The 15,663-nt window shown below is 46.2% G+C and overlaps 3 protein-coding genes across 10 annotated transcripts in view; 2 read left to right on the top strand and 1 right to left on the bottom strand.

Moving 5' to 3' along the window:
* Positions 1 to 3,687, top strand: part of LOC118097070 (ras GTPase-activating protein 4B) — a 52,354-nt gene extending 48,667 nt beyond the window's left edge. For all 5 annotated transcript variants that reach the window (XM_035139656.3, XM_035139658.3, XM_088657683.1 and 2 more), the window contains one exon: positions 1,311 to 3,687. In XM_035139656.3, the coding sequence (XP_034995547.2) occupies positions 1,311 to 1,447 (137 nt within the window). In that variant the 3' untranslated portion in view covers positions 1,448 to 3,687. The remainder of the gene's footprint in view (positions 1 to 1,310) is intronic.
* Positions 3,688 to 5,883: 2,196 nt separating this feature from the next.
* On the top strand, positions 5,884 to 12,712 carry POLR2J (RNA polymerase II subunit J). Its single transcript, XM_035139123.3, has 4 exons — positions 5,884 to 5,972; positions 6,440 to 6,529; positions 11,282 to 11,456; positions 12,477 to 12,712. The coding sequence occupies exons 1-4, from the start codon at positions 5,920 to 5,922 to the stop codon at positions 12,510 to 12,512; spliced, it is 354 nt and encodes a 117-aa protein (XP_034995014.1). The 5' UTR covers positions 5,884 to 5,919; the 3' UTR covers positions 12,513 to 12,712.
* A 335-nt stretch (positions 12,713 to 13,047) lies between these two features.
* LRWD1 (leucine rich repeats and WD repeat domain containing 1) overlaps positions 13,048 to 15,663 on the bottom strand; it is a 31,723-nt gene continuing 29,107 nt past the window's right edge. For 2 of the 4 annotated variants that reach the window (XM_035139117.3, XM_035139119.3), the window contains exons 14-16: positions 14,530 to 14,688; positions 13,770 to 13,894; positions 13,048 to 13,463 (exon numbers count right to left, since the gene is read on the bottom strand). In XM_035139117.3, coding sequence (XP_034995008.3) covers positions 13,323 to 13,463; positions 13,770 to 13,894; positions 14,530 to 14,688 — 425 coding nt within the window. In that variant the 3' untranslated portion in view covers positions 13,048 to 13,322. The remainder of the gene's footprint in view (positions 13,464 to 13,769; positions 13,895 to 14,529; positions 14,689 to 15,663) is intronic. The other 2 variants (XM_035139118.3, XM_088657685.1) reach the window with 1 other exon arrangement.

Here is a 15,663-nt window from a genome sequence, read left to right as displayed (position 1 = left end):
CGAACCCCCTGTAATGCAGGAATCACAGTTGAATAATCTGACAGGTGGCCATTGAACCTCTTTTTAACACCCTCCAATGGAGGAGAGACCACCTTGCAAGGTTGTCCATTCTACCGTCAAGCAGCTCCTACTGTCAGAAAGTTGTCTCTAATGTTTAGTTAGAATCTCCTTCCTTATCATTTGAAGCCATTGGTTTCCTCTCCACTGGAGCAGCAGAAAACAAGTTTTCTCCATCTTCCCTGTCACAGCCCTTCAGATAGTTGAAGAGGGCTCTCGTATCACCTCTCAGCCTTCTCTTCTCCAAGCTAAACAACACCCCCCCAACTGTTCCCCATAAGGCTTGGTTTCCAGATCCTTCAAGCTTTATCAGTTCACTTTCTCAGGGGGAACAAAAGACTTTTCAGGCCAGCTTCTGTAAGGGAGGGAGAGTTGTCAGTTTGGCTGGGATTATGACACTGCAGAGCAGCAGACTAGAAAAGAGATCCCAGGGTATAGGGAAGCTCAGAGGCAAGCAGGCTGAAGAAAGCAGAAATATTCTTTTAGCATGAAGGCTTGACCCAAAAGTAATGAAGTAGTATGGAAAACGGGATTCTTTGGTTGAAAAATTTCAATTTAAACATGGGAACCTCTTTCGATTTAAAGATGTTCAATAGAAAATTCAGCAGTGGGAAAGCCTTGGTTGCCTCTGCTCTTTTTAAAGAATACTTAACACTTTGGGTTGAATACTCAAACATGGATGGCTCTCTCCAGCCATCATCATCATCATCATCATCATCATTATTAAAAGGTACTTCTTGCAGCAGAGGGACACGGGTGGCGCTGGGGGTTAAACCACTGAGCCTCTTGGGCTTGCTGATCAGAAGGTCGGTGGTTCGAATCCCTGCGACGGGGTGAGCTCCCGTTGCTCGGTCCCAGCTCCTGCCAACCTAGCAGTTCGAAAGCACGTCAAAGTGCAAGTAGGTAAATGGGTACCGCTCTGGCGGGAAGGTAAATGCGTTTCCATGCGCTGCTCTGGTTTTGCCAGAAGCGGCTCAGTCATGCTGGCCACATGACCCGGAAAGCTGTCTGCGGACAAATGCTGGCTCCCATGGCCTATAGAGCGAGATGAGCGCGCAACCCCAGAGTCATCTGTGACTGGACTGGTCCATTTACCTTTATCTTTACTTCTTACAGCATGACTAAGGAAAGGGAGATTCATGCATCCTTACTGATATATTGACAAACTACTGTGAATGGACTACCTGCACATAATCCTGTTCTCTCTCTCTCTCTCTCTCTCTCTCTCTCTCTCTCTCTCTCTCCTGCTACAGACCCTGAAAATGCCGAGGGACCTAGCCGGCTTTTCCAGGTGTTGCAAGATCTTGAAGAAATTCACAGTAAGGAGCTTTCCCGGTTGAGCGACTTGGCTAACCAGGACCGAAATCATCTTGTGGAGCTGCAGACGTGACTGTTCGCACAGGCTAGGCCCACTTCTGCCTCCTTCGGGCAGTTCTGCTGCCAAACATCTGGAATAGAGGGTGTTTCTCCTCTTTCTGTCTCTCTTTCTCTCTCTCTCTCTGGACTTGTGATCACCTGATGGGATGGAAATGGGATAGAGTGGGGCCCTGATTCTCATAACCTGCATCACCTTTCCTTTTGGGAACGACTCTCCCTGCCAAGTCCTCTGAACTCTGAAGACAAAACTGAGATCAATTTAGGAGACGCGACACAAAAGCATTAATCTTCAACAGTCTAATAAAACAGCAACTATAGGGTTGCCGTATTTCAAAAATTCTGGAGTTTTTAAAAAAAGGAAAACCAGCAAGGTTTTTTCCCCCCTGCCCTAAACAACTACTGTAAAAAAAGTTCAGCCCCTAGCCTTAATGGAACATCAAAGCTGGTTGTTTTATCGCCTGTGATTGTCATCCAGAACTCAGCGTTCTTGAGAACTGCAGATTTAACTGTTTGAAAAGAATAAGAAAAAGTAGGTTTCTAGACCTCATGACAGGTGCTTTTGAAAATACATAGAGTGGTCTACTGTGTTCGAGGGTGAAGAAGTGAGTGACCAGGAGCGAGGCCTTGGGGTTGCAGTGGGTAGCTCAGTCAAGATGTTAGCCTTGTATGTGGCGGGGGGAAAAGGTAAATTCCATGCTAGGAAAGAAACTGAAAATAAAACTGCCAGTTATCCTATTGCTGTTATACAAATCTATGGTGCAGCCACATTTTGAGTGCTGTGTCGCCTCACCCAAAAAGGATATTGTAGGGTCCGAAAACATTCAGGAAACAGAAAGCAAAATGATCAAGGGGATTCCCTTTTTCGTTTCAAGAAAAGGCAAGCAAGAAGGGTCGCTTGATGGAAGCCTATAAAATTCTGCATGTCATGCAGAAAGTGTTAGTTACAGGTAGGTAGCCGTGTTGGTCTGAGTCGAAGCAAAATAAAAAAATTCCTTCAGTAGCACCTTAAAGACCAACTAAGTTTATATTTTGGTATGAGCTTTCGTGTGCATGCACACTTCTTCAGATACACTTCTTCAGATCTGAAGAAGTGTGCATGCACACGAAAGCTCATACCAAAATATAAACTTAGTTGGTCTTTAAGGTGCTACTGAAGGAATTTTTTTATTATGCAGAAAGTGGATAGAGAAAAGTTTTTCTCCCTCTCTCATTAGGCTAGAACTTGTAGCCATTCTGTGAAGCTGAATGTTGGAAGGTTCAGGATAAAAAAGGAGGGGCGAGAGCTCTTGCGCTCAGATCCTGCTTCTGAGTTTCCCACAGGGATCTAGTTGGTTGCTGCGAGAACAGGATGCTGGGCTCTTTATTTCTTCCTATTGTGGCCTTTCCACATGTACCCCTAGGCAGCTAGCTAGCAGTCTGAATACTGGGAAATGGGAGAGACCGCCCTCTCAACTCCATGGGAGTTCTTGCTGATATGATGAGCAATGGTTCCCCCAGAAAGGCCACATTATCTGGGGGAAAGGGTCCCCAGCTGGGATTAAGGCCGGCCCTACCGTTGTCCAGGCCACTGCAGATAACAGATTGGAATGAAAAGACAGAGCTGTTGAGAAAGAGAAAGAACTGCAGCCTTGCCTTACAAGCTTAGATGGCTTTAAAAGAGGCTTTGAGAAGTCCATGGAGGAGAGATCTACTAGCCTTGCCATGCTAAAAAGCAGTGTACCTCCCAATGCCAGATGTTGGTGACCTTGGACCATGGAAGAGGGTTGTTAGCCTCATGTCCTGTTTGTGGACTTCCTTGTTGGCCACGGTAGGTGGACCTGGTCTGATCTAGCAGGGCTTTCATGACTTGATTTGTAGTCTATGGTTACTATAATAGGAGCAGAGGGGGAAACGGTGCCATTTGAGTCTTCTGTCTCAACCCTGCAAATACCTCTGAGCTAGACCAGGTGGGACATATATATTTCCAAGCTCTAGGCACGGGAGGAATTTTAAAATTATATAATTTGCATGCAATCAAACAAATGAGTACAGTATATGCCATTGCATGGGAAAGAATAGTTGAATGGAGGGTGTTGTCGGACTCCAACTCCCATCATCCTTGACCATCATCTGGGCCTGATGGGAGCTGGAGTCCAACAACATCTAGAGGGCCACTTATTTTCTATCCCTGGAATGGCTGTTTGATCTGTCTGGACAGCTGTCCCTCCAAGCCAGCAGCCACTCTTGATGTAGAATAAAGTCTCTTTTATCACACCCTCCTATCTCGTTTGTGACTATCTGGCTAGCTGCAACATGGTTAGCCCTTTGTTGCTTTTCAGCATCAACGCTCACCTTTTGGAACTTATGGGGTAACAAGAGTGCCTCTGATCGTATATGGATTTTACTTTACCGCTCACTTAGTGAGTAGCCACAGGAAAAGCGGCAACTACCAGGGGTGGAAAAGGAGCTTCCTGAAACATTTAGCGTGGGCCATTGCAGCAATATAGAAGGTAGCAGCACATGGAATGGTTTTTATTCCTTCTCCAGGAGGCTTTCGCTGGGTTTAGGATTGTATTTCTTCACAGCAGTTTATTTTGGACTCGTACAGCATCCATCAGACTTCCCCACACACACACCGTGCTGTATCATCTCCCTCCTCTGCCCAGTTTAATCCGGATTTAATGTTTTCATGGAAAATCCTATAAATTTAAACACACACATGGAGAGATTAAAAGATACCATTAATAATAAACTGTCACAGGGAGACACACACACACACACACACACACACACACACACACACACACACAGAGCAGGCCCCTGTAAGAGGCTGCGATTTCCAAGTCGGCTCCAAGGTCCATCAGCACTTCCATATTTAGGAGTTTGGGCCGTGCCCACACTCTCGTTTACCATTTCCCATCCTGGTTTTTTAATCTGCATTCATGCGACATTGGCCAAAACGCATATGCATCCTGTACTTTGTTATGAAATATAAATTATTACTGTCTGGTGTGTTGCTTCTCCAACTATCTTGAGAGTCCTTCAGCCATTTCTAACTGTGCTTGGTTATTTATTGATCATCTATTTGTTTATCTATCTATCTATCTATCTATCTATCTATCTACTCTTCGTCAGAAGAGGCCACGTGGTGGTTTTGCAACATGCAGTGCAACAGAAATGTTGCAGCATAAAAATCAAAACAATTCTATAAACGCAACAGGGGTCATCTAGTCCAACCCGCTGCAATGCAGGAACCGCAGCTAAAGAATCCCTGACAGATGGACATCCAACCTCTTGTTAAACACAACAAAGGAGAGTCTGCCACTTTCTGAGGTCTTCCGTTCCACTGTTGAGCAGCTCTTGGTGTCAGAACGTTCCTCCTAATGTTTAGTTGGAATCTTATTTCTCAACATTCGAATCCATTGGTTTGGGTGTGTACCGATTACCGAACAAGCAAATCTGACACCCGTGAAGCTGTGCTGATGTGAACAACTGGGGGGTGAGGGGAGCTGTGAAGCACACCGGGCTGCGGAGTGGGGGACAAATGGACGGACGGACACACAACTTCCCTGGTCCCTAAGGTGGACACACCTTTCAGCTTCACTTGGATTCAGTTTAGGTTGATAAAGACTACTTGGCAGAAAACAGTCCTCTGTTTGAAGGACTGTAGCCTATGGTCCAACGCTAGTTTAAGGACAAAGATCAGTTGTGAGAAATGCCTGGGTAGCTCAGTTGGTTAGAGTGTGGTACTGATAATGCCAAGGTGGCAGGTTTGATCCCCATATGGGACAGCTGCATATTCCTGCATTGCAGGGGGTTGGACTAGATGAGCCTCAGGGTCCCTTGCAACTCTACAATTGTATGATTCTATGATTCATAAGAAGGGAGGGCAGGAGAGCCTTGGAACTGAGAGTCAACAGTGAGGACCAGGTCAGCAGGCAAACAGCTGATCTGCTCCAAAGTGAATGTACTTGGGTATTAATTTACTGTATTATGATTTTGCATAGGGCTTCAATTTCCATCCCCACCCCTTGATGTCGAAAGCACTTGGCAAAATTGAAACTCACATAACATTAGAAGGGGGGTCTTTAAAAAAAAAGACAAAAATAAATAGCAGCCAGCCCAGCTGAAAGCTTTTTTAAAAAGGACTGCTGCCTTCAACAAACGATTCATCTGGTTTTTGAAGCCTCCCACATTTAAATAAAATTTTTCCATTTAAAGCGAGGGAGCGCGCGCGTGTGTGGGGCAGGAGCTTGCGCTTCCTCCTCTGTCCACGAGGGGGAGGTAAATACATCTTGGGAAAGGGGATACTGTACTGTAAGCCCGGCAGGGTGCGTTTCCTCCCCCTGGCCGCCAGAGGGAGGAGCCATAGGTACGAAAGCGGTCGCCCTTCTCGCCGAACGGACTGGGGAGCGTGTAAAAATCACCCGGAACCGGAAGCGTGACTTGAACCCGGAAGCGGTTTTCCTTGTTGCGCCGGGAGCCGAAACAAGCGATCTGTGAGCGATGAACGCGCCTCCGGCCTTCGAGTCCTTCCTGCTTTTCGAAGGAGAAAAGAAGTGAGTGAGGGGAGGAAAGCAAAAATGGCTTGGGCAGCGGTGAGGCCTGTGACCATCTTGGGGTCGGGGGTGGAAATGAAGGGGGTCCACATATCAGAATCCCGCTTCGCTAAGTTTCTAGCTTGTGTGGAAGTCGATATTATTTATTTATCTATTTTTGCAGTTTTCACTTTTTCTTCCAAGGAGCTCAAGGTGGCGTACATAGCCCCCCCCCTTCCCACTTAGTCCCCACAACAACCCTGGGAGATAGGTTAGGCTGAGAGGCCGTGACCTTCCCAAGAGTCAACCAGTGGGCTTCAGGACTTGCACAGTTAAGGGGCCTGATGAAATTGGGCTTTCGGCAAAGCTGATGCAACGAGCCTTGCCTCCTATCAAGGAAAGTCTTGTATCAGCTGGCATTGAAATTAGCCTTGCATTTTCAAAACAGTTTTAAAAAGTCTCTTCCCTGCTCCACCTTTTCCTTCCAGGATTACAATAAATAAGGATACCAAAGTGCCGAATGCCTGCCTGTTTACCATCAACAAGGAAGATCACACGCTGGGGAATATCATTAAGTCGTGAGTAACAAAGACTTGTTTTACAGCAAGGTTTGGGTGGGGTTGTTTGAAAGCAGCACCTGTCTCAAACTGGGATGATGGTCAAGGACAGGCATAAGCAAACTCCGGCCCTCCAGGAGTTCCCATCATCCCTAGCTAACAGGACCAGTGCTCAGAGATGATGGGAATTGTAGTACCAAACATCTGGAGGGCCGGAGTTTGCCTATGCCTGGTCAAGGAGACAATGAGGTTGTTGAGGTTGTTGCTTTTCCGTACACCTAGTAGGCTCTGGGTGTTCTTCCCCAGATAATAATAATAATAATAATAATAATAATAATAATAATAATTTATTTATACCCCGCCCATCTGGCTGGGTTTCCCCAGCCACTCTGGGCGGCTTCCAACAGAAATATTAAAATACAATAATTTATTAAACATTAAAAGCTTCCCCAAACAGGGCTGCCTTGAGATGCCTTCTAAAGGTCTGGTAATTGTTGTTCTCTTTGACCTCTGGTGGGAGGGCATTCCACAGGGTGGGTGCCACTACCGAGAAGGCCCTCTTCCTGGTTCCCTGTAATTTGGCTTCTCGCAGCAAGGGAACTGCCAGAAGGCCTTCGGCACTGGACCTCAGTGTCCGGGCAGAACGATGGAGGTGGAGATGCTCCTTCAGGTATACTGGACTGAGGCCGTTTAGGGCTTTAAAAGTCAGCACCAACACTTTGAATTGTGCTTGGAAACGTACTGGGAGCCAATGTAGGTCTTTCAAGACCAGTGTTATGTGGTCTCGGCAGCTGCTCCCAGTCACCAGTCTAGCTGCCGCATTCTGGATTAATTGTAGTTTCCGGGTCACCTTCAAAGGTAGCCCAACATAGAGCACATTGCAATAGTCCAAGCGAGAGATAACTAGAGCATGCACCACTCTGGTGAGACAGTCCGTGGACAGGTAGGGTCTCAGCCTGCATACCAGATGGAGCTGATAAACAGCTGCCCTGGACACAGAATTAACCTGCGCCTCCCAGGCTTCACCCCTGGTCCTTCAGGGGCACAGTCACCTCATTCAGGACCAGGGAGTCCCCCACACCTGCTGGCCTCCTGTCCCCCACAAACAATACTTCTGTCTTGTCAGGATTGAACCCCAATCTGTTAGCCGCCATCCAACCTCCAACCGCCTCCAGACACTCACACAGGACCTTCACTGCCTTCACTGGTTCTGATTTGAAAGAGAGGTAGAGCTGGGTATCATCCGCATACTGATGAACAGCCAGCCCAAACCCCCTGATGATCTCTCCCATTGGCTGCATGTAGATGTTAAAAAGCATGGGGGAGATGACAGAATCCTGAGGCACCCCACGGAGCCCAGGGGTCTGAGCACTCCTCCCCCACCACCACTTTCTGAACACGGACCAGGAGGAAGCAGCGGAACCACTGTATGACAGTGCCCCCAGCTCCCAACCCCTCTAGACGGTCCAGAAGGATATTATGGTCAATGGTGTCAAAAGCCACTGAGAGATCCAGCAGAACTAGGAAACAGCTCTCACCTTTGTCCCTAGCCCTCTGGAGATCATCGACCAGTGCGACCAAGGCACTTTCAGTCCCATGATGAGGCCTGAATCCCGAATGGAAGGGATCCAAATGGTCCGCTTCTTCCAGGCGTGCCTGGAGTTGTTCAGCAACCACTCGCTCAATCACCTTGACCAAGAATGGAAGATTTGAGACTGGGCGATGGTTGGCCATATTGGCCATATCTAAAGATGGTTTTTTAAGAAGCGGTTTAATAACCACCTCTTTCAGCGGGTGTGGGGAGGCTCCCTCACAGAGAAGCATTCACCACCCCGCAAAGCCCTTCCCGGCTAGCTTTTATAAGCCAGGATGGGCAAGTATCAAGGAGACAGGTGGTTGGTTTCACTCGTCCAAGCAGCCGGTCCACATCCTTGGAGGTAACAGATTGAAATTGATCCCACACAATTTGACTAGACAGGACTCTAGCACTCCCTCATCCCGGCCGTGCTCCCATGGTGGAGTCTACCTCTTCCCGAATCTGAGTGACTTTATCTGCACTGCTGGGCCCCAATGGAGCAGGTGGTTTCGCTAAATTGCGAACCACCTGAAAGAGTCTCCTGCTGCTGTTTTCTGCAGATGCAATAGAGGCGGTGAAGAAAGTCTCCTTTGCCGTCGCTACCGCCACTTGGTAGGCTCGACACTGAGCTCTAACCTTCGGTACACCAGAAGGAATCCTGCCCAACTTCCAGAACATGCACTCAGAGAACTGGGTCTTCCCAATAGGACGCCTAGTGCAAACTAGTGACTTCCTAAAAATCACTGCAACCCCCCCTCCCTGCCCACAAGGTCTGGGTTGCGGTGTGTAAGAGCAGCAGCTAAAACAGGCCCACCTGCTTCATCCAACCAAGTCTCTGTTACACATGCCAGGTCAAGTCCTCCATCCACAATCAAGTCATGGATGGCAGTGGTCTTATGAATCATTGACCTGGCATTGCACAGCAGCACCTTCAGGTCGTGTGGGTATCCCTTGCTGATTCCAGTATCCATCTGGTCAGGACCAGACCCCAAGGCAGGGATAGTCCTCAGACAACGACTAAACCTGCCTCCTCGGTAATGACATGGTCTGGTCTTAGCATAACTCCTCCTCCTACCCATGATCACTGAGATCGGTTGTCCCAGTGCATCCCCCCCCCCCCCTGTGGAACCTGCCCCAGCCATTTTGTTGACTGGGACCCACTCCCAGGCAGCCCTGACCCCTCCCCTTAAGAACAAAATAAAACCTATATAAGCACACACAAAAAACACAGTAAAACAATAAAAACCAAACACAATAAAAATTACAAATGTGCCAAAATTAAACAAATTCCCAAACCCAACTAAACATCCTTCCCACCCACCCCACCACAAAGTATTTAAAAATGTAAAAAAAGAATTTTTTAAAAAATAATAATTTAAAAACATTTTAAAAAGAACTCTGCTGCAGCAGTCCTTTTGAGGCCCTGGGCCAGATGGTGATAGGCAAGGGGCAGGACCTGCAGGCACTCAGGCAGGGGAGTCCTCCTGGACAGCACATATGGGAGCCCTTGGTATGTAAATTGATACAAATATGCCTATGAAAAAGGGAGTTTGTTGGACACTGTCAAGCGTTTTTGACTGGCTAAATTACTGAAAGCAAGGATGTTACATAGGCTGCTGGGAAAGTAAAATGTGGCATTTTCATTAGAAGTTTTAGTAGTAATGTTCTGCCACTTCCTTCCAGCCCCAAGGAAAGAAGTCAAGCTTCCTCTGGAGACCTCAGTTCCTTGGATCTTATGCCCAAAGTAGAGAGTAGCACCAGATATAGTGAACCTGTGGTCTTTAAATGTTGTTGGATTGCAACTCCCATCATCATGGACCCTTGACTATGCTGGCTAGGGCTGATGGGAATTGACGTCTGAAGAGCGATCTCTGCAGTAGACTCTGCTCGTAATTGACATTTAAGATCATAAGATCCTGCATAAGATCCTGGCATTTAGAATTACTAAAGAGCCTGCTTAAGCCAATCTAGTTTAATATCCTGTTGAACCTCCCTGGTTCATTCCACAAACGGAACCATTGCAGAAAAGGCCCAATTATCCACTGAGGCCCTTCTTCGTGTGCCCCTTCACAAGAGGTCTGGAGAGCAGCAACATGAGAATGTTTGGCCCGATATCCAATGCCCTTTTAAATGTGTTGTGGGAGGGCGATTATTAGTTCGTTTTTGTTCATATTTTTATTATCTACTAGCGGGACCAGGCCACATGTTGCTGTGGCCCATTCAGGGCCCCCGTACCCCAGTGGAGGACGGTAAGATACCCTTCCCTCTGTTGTCCCCGGGGAGTGTTGGCCCCTCACCCCTGTATCTCCATACCTTGGCCCCCACCCTTGGAAAAGGAACTGTCAGCTTCTGGGTTCTATTTCCCAGCATGCACTTTTGTCTGAGTGGTGAGTTCTGGAACACGGGGTTTTGGGGTTTTTACCTGGCACAGGTGTGACATCTGTCTTAGCAAACTTCATAAGATCCTTCGCATATTCGCATGTGATGTGTCAGAATTTCAACGCAATCGGTCAAGTGGTTTCGGTGAAAAGTGGAGACACACCCACATGGCCAGTTTACATTTATATATATATATATATTGTGGTTTTTTTACATTCTAATTTTATGTTGTGAACCGCCCTGAGATCTACTGATGAAAAGCGGTGTACAAATTTAATTATTATTATTAATAATAATAATAATAATAATAATAATAGTGCTGCCAGTATAGAAGTCTGATCTGTGTTTTGCACAGTAGCCACCAGATATTTCAAGATAGCTTTCACATCTCCACTTGATCTTTCCCTCTGCAGGCTACACGTTCTCATCTTTTAACCATGCTTTATAGGCCTTCTCGGGCTCCATCTGCCTGCACCTTTGAGGACGCTCATCTGAGCTGCACGCGGTATGGAGGCTTGCTCAGCTGTAAAGCTGGGTGATGTATCTCAGCTGCTTCTTCCTCCCCTAAGGTGACGAGGAAGGAACAGCCAAGATGCATTTCAGACATTGTGGTATATCAGTCTATCACAGTATTTAGCTGCTGGTATATCATGAAGTTGAAAACCAGTTATCACCCAGCCCCCGTTTCCAGGCTTTTAACCATCTTAGCTGCCTTCCTCTGGCCTAAGGTAGCTGGTCCTTGGTCTGATCTAGCAAGGCAGACCACACTTTTCACAGTATACTCTCTTGTGTGTCCCTTTTCTTCCTCCCCTCTCCAGGCAGTTATTGAAAGACCCTCAGGTGCTGTTTGCAGGGTACAAGGTCCCTCATCCATTAGAGCATAAGATCATCATTCGTGTCCAGACCACCCCTGATTACAGTCCCCAAGAAGCCTTCACCAACGCCATCACAGATCTCATCAGCGAGCTCTCCCTCCTTGAGGAGAGGTTCCGGGTAAGTTGGCACATTTGAAGTTGCCTTGGCATTGCTTTTATGGCGATGACCTGTCAGTGGGAGGTGTCTCCTCTGTGCCTCAAGATATATAGCTGTGAACTGGGTAAGAAGCTGTGCTTGGGTGGTGACTGCTTGGCATGCCGCCAGATGGGTCAATCCACCATCACCCAGGTGAAGCAGGGGCATTATCTGTCCTTTCAGACCCCAGGGATAGGAGATGTTTTGAGAGCCATCCAGGGTGGACTGACCCAGGAGTTCACACATTGTTTAAAGGCAAAAATGAGCCATTTTCTCTTGATAGGGAGACACATTCAACTAGGGGTAGCTCCCCCTAGAAAGGGGGGTCTTGTGGGAGCATCCCTAATTAGACCTCTGCTGGCTCCTCACTTTTCAACGTGGGGCAGGCGTGTGGCACTTGAAGCACCAATGAGATATTGGGAGACTCCGGGCCATTTCCTTAGGACTCCTTTCTCTCAAAAATGCTGAGACTTTATCCTTCTTCCTTTCTTAAATTCAGTACTGTACACTTTTTCACAGACCTTAAGAGCTCCCCTCCACCTGTTATTTCTGTCCTCATCCCTGCTACATGTTTGAATGGGTGTGACCCAAAATGGAATCCACCAATTCAGAAAAAACAAATCTGCAGGGATGAGCTAGTCCCTGGGCAGCAGTAGCATTCATAAGGAGTGAATTTCATCTGATTCAGTTTGCCATGGAGGATGAGAGAAACCATCTCTGCAACACAAAGGTTTGGGGCTCTGTGTGGTTCTGTTTTCCTTTGGTAATTCTGCTGTGGCTAAGGATGGGATACAACCCATATGAAGTCCAGGCTCTTTTGTCTTCTGTAGTAAGGACAGGTGATTAACTGCAGTAAAGGAAGGTGTCTTAAACTGGCTTTATGTAACCCCTACTTTCTGTTTGAGCCTTAATTGAAATTGTTTTTTCCCTTTTTTTCCTGCTCTACCACAAAATAGTTGATTTCTGTGAGAAACTGAGACTTCTTGTCTGCCTCTCTTTCAGGTTGCTATCAAAGACAAACAAGAAGGAATTGAATAAGTACATGACATTTTTGCCTATCTGTTGTAAATGCATAATTTCGTTTTTTCCTTATATAGCAGGCTAATAGCAAGTGTTTAATAATGCCTATACATTGCTTTGCATCCTCCAAGAAATGTGTGTACATGTGTAGAAGTTGGACATGAGATCCCATTGATTTATTTTATTTTTTCACTAATAAATTATACTTAAGTTTTTCATCCAAGTTGCTTTCTTTGAAAAGATTGGTAAAGACCTGAAGGAGACAAAGCTAATATCATTTGTGTGCCATGTTTTGAGAGCGTGAGGGGAAAAGGTTCTGCTCTAAGGTTAAGGACCTGAACCCTACCTGCAAAGAGACTACTGGAAGGCGAGAAGTACAAAACTTCGTTAAATTCTAAATAATCAAACCACTACTTAAAACACACCATCTACTCACACATATTTAACATTTTCCCAATTTTGAGGGGTGTTTGATATATGCAGGATATTTGTGCTCAGCAAAGTGGTCTCTGTCAACTCTCCTGCCTGCCATAATTTTTAAAAAAAATTCAGCTAGCTTTTATCAAGTTTTATTAAATACTGTCTTTCTATAAAACAAATACACTTTAAAACACCAATAAAAGTAAAAGTCACAGTTAAAAGATGTGGTTATTGGCCAGCACAAGCTTCCAGCCAACCTTTCAGTTGATTTTCCTTGCATTAATTCACATGAAGTTTAAATCCCCACCCCCACCCCAACCTTGGTTATTTCCAGAACGGTCACAAATACTGCACTACTGAAATGTGGGCGAAAAATGTGGCTCCTCTTGTGGGGCCACGCCTGAACAGCTAGGCTTTCTTCCATATTGCGGCAATGTTTACGTCGGTGAGAGCAACCAGGTAAGTGAAGGTGGGGTCCGTGACTACATTGTTCACCAGGACATCTGTCAGCAGCTCACCATTTGCTTTCAATTCTGGCCACTTCAGGACCTAAGCAGAAAAGATTGAGAGGGAAGAGCTTACTGTCTCACTTTATATACAATTCAACCTTGTTGCAGTACACTTTCTTCTAGAATGCAGTATAAAAACATTTTTATTAAATATTCTAAACCATTTTTCATCCTACACAAAATTCTAGAGTTAAGAAAACTCAAATGTGATTTACTATATCTTTTAAAATGTCTTTAACCTCTAAATAGCCAGTAACACATTTGAAATCAAATATATATTTTTAACCTGCTGTTCCATAATTGAACATCAGGAGACAAACCCCAGAAAGATAAATTGCCCCTGTACCTGTGAAGGCCCTATTCTCTTAACGGACGACTCTTCCTTTGTGGCACTCAGAGTGGACAAGTGGTTGCTGAGGTCATACATCCAGACACTTCCTTTCTCATCACCACAGAACACGTACTCTTCTGCTGCAGGAGCAAAAGGGTCCAAATCAAATCATTCAAAGACGCATAACTGCACATGTAAGGTGGAAAAGTCAAAGCAGGCCAGATCTTGCCCAGCTATGTCCCACTGGACACCCATTGAAGCACAAACTCAGGCTAGAGGGTTTTGGGGGGGGGGGAGGCTGCTGTGGTTTGCCAGAGTTTGTTTTCCCTGACTGGCAACTAGGGGAAGAATTATAAGGCCTGCGTCCAAGACTTAAAGATGCTGTTTGTGTACTGCCCAACACACTCTCTGACTAATGTATTTTTGACTGTGGTGTTAAAGGAATCCCAGATGATAATTATAGACTTCAACATTGCTGCTGTTGGACCAGCTCAGGATTTCCTGGCTCCTACAACCACCACAGGGCTGTCTCAGGTTGCCATCAGCCCAATGCCGAGAGCAGGACAGGGCTTATCTGGTGCTGTCGTGCTTTTTGAGATGGAAGCCAGGTGGCCAGCATGTCATACTTCATGAAATACAATGCCTGAGAGACACGAGAGGGCAAAGCCTGCCACCCAGCACCTCTAGATGCTCAGAGCTGCCGGGGAGCTAAGTGGCAGAAGGCACCAGCAGGGCAGGTGAAAAGGGCAGGGTCAGCAGTATGGGAGACACTTACTCGGACACGTGCTGAGGGTGAGGTAAGGCAGATCTGTTGAGGACCACTCCAGTTCGGCCAGGATGACGGCTTGCACTGTTCTGCGACCCCCCTTCCCTTGCTTGAAAGAGCGGCTCCAGCTCCAGAGGTTTATGGACCCTGTCTTAGAACTCTTGGTAACTGCAGAGGAGAGAAAAGAAACAGGCCTTGCTAGGTAGTGTGCCTGCTGCCAGAAGACTGCATGTTCCTATGAAATTAGCTTTTATCAGTTAAGATACTAATTTTCACATAATCTGTTCTGGAAGGGCTGTAGCTCGGTGATAGTGCACTTGCTTTGTATGCAGACGGCATCTCTTCCCTGGCATCTCTAAGTAGGGCTGGGAGACACCCCATGAAATCCTGGAGAGCTGCTACTGCCAGTTACTGTAGATGGACCAGTGGTCTGACTCAGTACAAGGCAGCTTCCTATGTTCCTATAGCCTGACAGAAGGTGACGGTTAATAATGGCAACACAAAATTTCCTTTCTGGTATCGTGCCAAAGAAAGCCAAATGAATACTGCACCAGATTCAATCATACATTTTTCCCCACAGTAACTTGCAGTGCAGTTGCATACCAACATCTCTACCCAGAAGTAGGTTCCACAGAATTAAATAGGACTTACTCCACCTACGTGTGCACATTTAGGACTGGTTTCATATGACTTAAGAGAGGAGCTTGCCATACACGGAGTGCAGAATACTTGCTGTTCTATAAGAATCACCAAGGAGGGGGAGCTATGTGGAAGACTTGGGGGCTTTCAATAAAGGATAACAGGTTCACAAAGCATAAACCCTGGAATGAGGAACGAAAGAGATGTCCCATTCTCTGTAGAGAAGTCTTCAAAGTGCAACATTCTCTTTATCTCTTATGACTTGGCAAGCATGGAAATCGGAGGGGGTCAGTGCTGTACCCTGGCATGGAAGGTCATCAGCTTTGAACAAATAGTTTGTAAACTTTTCTAACCCATCTTCTCTGGCCTTTAGTCTACTTTTATCCCTTTCTCTAAAAGTGTGCATTAGCCCAAAGGGATTTTTGCCAATTTGTTTACTTATTGCCAATTTACTTATTGCCAATTTGTCTTGAATTTTTTTAAAAAAAACCTGTTTTATTAAAG

The sequence above is a fragment of the Zootoca vivipara genome, chromosome 14, assembly GCF_965207765.1.
Source record: "Zootoca vivipara chromosome 14, rZooViv2.hap1.1, whole genome shotgun sequence".
Classification (NCBI taxonomy): Eukaryota; Metazoa; Chordata; class Lepidosauria; order Squamata; family Lacertidae; genus Zootoca; species Zootoca vivipara.
Note: the sequence above shows the minus strand (reverse complement) of the source record. Positions and strands in the feature narration are given on the sequence as shown.